Source organism: Eucalyptus grandis, chromosome 6, assembly GCF_016545825.1.
Source record: "Eucalyptus grandis isolate ANBG69807.140 chromosome 6, ASM1654582v1, whole genome shotgun sequence".
In the NCBI taxonomy this organism is placed as follows: Eukaryota; Viridiplantae; Streptophyta; class Magnoliopsida; order Myrtales; family Myrtaceae; genus Eucalyptus; species Eucalyptus grandis.
The window spans coordinates 38,758,108-38,762,493 of record NC_052617.1 but is presented as its reverse complement, the minus strand read 5'-3'; the positions used below and the strand labels follow the sequence as shown (position 1 = coordinate 38,762,493).

The 4,386-nt window shown below is 42.6% G+C and overlaps 1 protein-coding gene across 1 annotated transcript; it reads left to right on the top strand.

The window, feature by feature from the left end:
- The first annotated feature begins 1,144 nt into the window (after window positions 1-1,144).
- LOC120294724 (putative glutamine amidotransferase GAT1_2.1) lies at window positions 1,145-3,734 on the top strand. The gene is given in 6 exon segments (XM_039315166.1): window positions 1,145-1,294; window positions 1,492-1,539; window positions 1,542-1,810; window positions 1,920-2,336; window positions 2,503-2,709; window positions 3,094-3,734. Coding segments are annotated over 6 exon segments (1,284 nt in total). The 5' UTR covers window positions 1,145-1,203; the 3' UTR covers window positions 3,346-3,734.
- The last annotated feature ends 652 nt before the right edge of the window (window positions 3,735-4,386 follow it).

The window sequence follows — 4,386 nt, the reverse complement described above, 5'->3', positions numbered from 1 at the left end:
CGAATTCTGAACGCTTTAATCGTGGTCAATTCTCAAGCTACGCGTGGGAAAGATCTACAATATTAAAACCTTAATCGTCTGGTCCGCAAAAAGCATTAACCGTCCAATAAATCATAAAAAAAAGAGAAATTATTGAAGCGTCAAAGGGCATCATTCCAGTATTATGCCACCGCAGAAGTGGGAAGATATTGCTGGAAATTGCGGAAACGTTCAAGAACTCAGCCGCTAGAAGCTCCACATCACACCCTCCCCCAATCACCAGATCAGCTCCCCCTCACCTTTGACCCGTCCTGGATGGCACCTACCCAAGATAAGCTTTGTTACTCCCCACCCCACCACGTTGCAACTTAATTAATGATATTGCAACATCATCAACCGATCCATGCACTTAATTCCTAAGGTCGGTGTCTCATCTACCAACAAATGAAGTTGCAATACAGGCAAGAACCCTTTTACCACCATGGTTTAGAAAGGCTTCTTGCCATTTTTCCCCTTATACACGTATTCACGCCTGTTTTACCATATCGAATCAAGGCTAATTGCCATCCTAAAGAGTACTGATGAGTCATACTTAGCTGGAGTCTGCATCTTGACTGGCAGGAATCGGTAACGGTGGGGAAAATCGTGCTGTAATGCTGGAGCATTTAACTGCTTCGTTTGAAGTGATGAGGTTTTGACATGGCTTCGTTCTTATCCACCAATTAATGACGGAAGCTGGAAAATAGAATAATGCACAGAGATTTTCTTTCCGGATTTTGTTCTTTAGCTTTACAAGAATTTCGAAGAAAAATGCGAAAGAAACTCCTCTTTCGTCATATTTTTAATATCTGGCGATAAGGTCGTAGAATTCTTATTTAATAGCTTTTTTAGCGATTAAAGAAGAATAGAGAAAGTAAACCCTTGAACCCATAGCCCCAGGAGTGGGAGATCCGACGCGGCGCAAAGACGTTGCGATCGTGTGCTTTCTATGGGTTGACAGCTCACTCAGTTTTTACGTTTAAAATCCTAACAAGATAATATTTATGAAAATAATGCACCAATTTTCCTCAATAACAATAATTCAAGTCTACTTAAATAAATAAGAATTTTTATCCAGTAACCCCTCCTCTTCCTCCTATAAATGCAGGCGCAAGACTAGACACCCCTTTCATTGTAAGACCAGACTCGACAGGATCAAACCACCCGCATACATCGACGTCGTCCATGGCTTCTTCTGATCTCTCCGGGATCCTCCCTCGCGTCCTCATCGTCTCGCGCCGCACCGTTCGCAAGAACAAGTTTGTCGATTTCGTCGGTACGTACGTTTCGACTATATGATCCGTATAGTGAGCAGACGCGATACGCTCGTGTTTGTGTGTTTTTTTTTTTTTTTTTGGTTATAAGAAAACTAGATTAGGGTTTATCCTGAAGTGGTGAGAATCGTCAGGAAAATCAGAAGAAGTCCGATGAGATTTGAATTGTTTCAAAAAGGGGAGTGAATTTTTGTTGCAGGTGAATATCACCTTGATCTCATAGTGGGATATGGCGCCGTCCCCGTAATAGTCCCCGCGTGAACGGGGTCCACATGCTGCTCGACAGCTTCGAGCCGATCCATGGCGTCCTCCTCTGCGAGGGCGAGGACATCGACCCGTCACTCTACGAGCCCGAGGATGCCACCATCACACTCTCCCCCGAGGAGCTTGAGGAGGTGCGGAGGCTCCACGCGAGCGACACAGCCATCGACCGTGAGAAAGACACGATCGAGCTCCGCCTTGCGAAGCTGTGCCTCGAGCGCAACATCCCTTACTTGGGGATCTGCAGAGGCTCGCAGGTCCGAGAAATTCAGTCTTTTATTCAACGGTTCCAAATCCATATAATTTCAAACTCAAAATTAGATGTGTTTTTTATTGTTAAACTAACAAATTCTGTTCTTGATACAGGTCTTGAATGTTGCATCTGGAGGCACGCTTTATCAAGACATTGAGAGAGAGGTCAGCAGGAATTTTGCCCAAGAGAAGAGAGTGGCTCACATAAATTACAATGATTATGATGGGCACAGACATGCGGTCAGGGTGTTGGAGAAGACTCCATTGCATGAGTGGTTTAAGGACTCATTGGAGGACAAGACGATGGAGATAATGGTGAACAGTTATCACCACCAGGGGGTCAAGAGACTGGCTCAGAGGTTTGTTCCCATGGCCTTTGCGCCTGATGACTTGATCGAAGGGTTCTACGATCCGGATGCTTATAATCCTGAAGAGGGCAAGTTCATCATGGGCCTCCAGTTTCACCCTGAGCGGATGCGGAAGCCCGACTCCGACGAGTTCGATTACCCAGGTTGCCCGTTCGCCTATCAGGTGCTTAAAGATTGCCTTTTTGTCGACATTCGTTAACGAATGACGTCAGCAATTATAATGGCTATTCACGAAATCAGTTTAGAAAGTGATGGGATGGGTTTTTGTTGGGCAGTCCGATTCCTTTTTAGTATGGGTGGACACATCACTGAACTTTGTATTGTTGCAGGAGTTTGTGAAGGCTGTGATTGCGTACCAGAAGAAGCTTATTAGCTCGACTTCGGTCCCAAGGCCACTGAAACTTGATCAAGAAATGGAGAAGAGGAGGAGGATGATCGTCCGCAGTTTTTCACTGGCCAAGAATCTGTATACGACCGGCCAAGGGCTGAACCCATCCAAAGAGTCCGAACTTAAAGCGGGTGCAGAATTTCTTGAGGTACAAACAATTATCGTTCTTGTTCTTCTTTGAGCTCTCCTTTGTGAACCTGAATTCTATCATTTTTGGCGTAACTATTAAGCTATCCAATTGCTATACTGTGTCTTTTTGGACGGTGTGGTTGCAGCACATATCCTCACATCAGCCGATGTTTGTATTCCTCTTTTGTAGACCCTTTATCGAAAAGTCAGACCATTGTCTAGATAGAGTTAAGAGGTTAATTAAATTTTGGCTAGTACATAAGATACCTTGAAAAGTACGGGGTGTTCATTGAATTTTGCTAAATCAGGATGGGCCTCAATAGAAAATTTTCCTAGTTTACTCTTCGTGTAAGGTTTGTTCAATCTTGAGTTTGAAATCTTAACTGGGCATTGGTTTCTGCAGTCGAACACGGCATTGAGTTTGCAACAAGAGAAGAGGTTGAAGCAGATGGGTGCGACAGTGAGGAACGCTGGGTCATACATCGAGAGGCTCAAGTTGAACGAAGAAAGAGAGAAGATGGCAAGGAATGTGATTGGGAAGATGTCGGTCGAACAATTATCTGATCTGATATCCTTCTACAGAATGATGGAGCAGATATGCTCAGAAGTCCTGGAGAGAAAGCTTCAGGGCATCGTGAACGACCTAAACACATAGGGTGGTATTAGGTTCATCATTCTGGATTTACTCAAGATACTGAAAAATTTTAAAAGATGGTACGCGAAAGCTTATGTGGTAGCAAGCCGTTTGTTGTTTTGTTGTCAAGGGTCATGTAATCTTGAAATGTAGAGAAGAAGACCATGAATACGGCACAAGCAGCCACATACGTTTTTGTATATCAATTTCTGTAGAGTACTCGTATCTCTAGGACTACTATTTGTTGGCTGATGTCGATAGCTGTTATTAGGGTGGACCGTAGACATAAAAGGGCTCACGGGGAACTTGACTGTGGCTCTTTTCATTGTCATATCTCCACATGTATTGTTGCCTCTCCGCTCATTCCTTTTGAAAGAGCTGCTATCAATCGACACACTCAATTTGTTTTACCTTTCTGCTGCGTTCAAAAGAAAAACGGTGATTCTCTGTGATAATTTAGGAACTTGTACTACACGATGGAAATAATTTCATTGACTAAAGTTTGCCAGCGTGAGCAAAGAGAAGAGTGATGGTGGCATGGATGCTAAAATGCATATGCGGAATTGCTGCGTAAATTGATGTAGTTAAACTTAATTTGTCGCTTCTCACATATTTAATATTATACAGTGTTGTGGGGCGCCGCAAAGGGCCTTACACGGCGTAGTCGACATGTCACCTCAGCTTCCTATGCCTTTTTCTTTTCTTTATTGTTTCTTTTCCCTTTTCATTTCTAAGAAATAGCTTATAATCAATAAGAAATACTTTGTCTATTGCGTGGATACCACTCCACATCACATAATTCTAACTTTGTTATTTCTTTTCTTCTTTAAACTTATAAATGATGGTACATTCTTTAAACTTATAAATGATGGTACATTTGCAATAAAAGTGTACTGGTTAGGCTCTCGCTATTTCCATCCACTTATTATTACTATTTTTTTGTTCAATTTTAATAGAGATGAATTGCCTTTGCTCCTCTCAAACAAGATTTGTTAGGGTAAAAGTCTAAAGAGTGAGCGTTAGAATAGGCGTAAAATAGGACCGACCAAAAAAAAAAAAAAC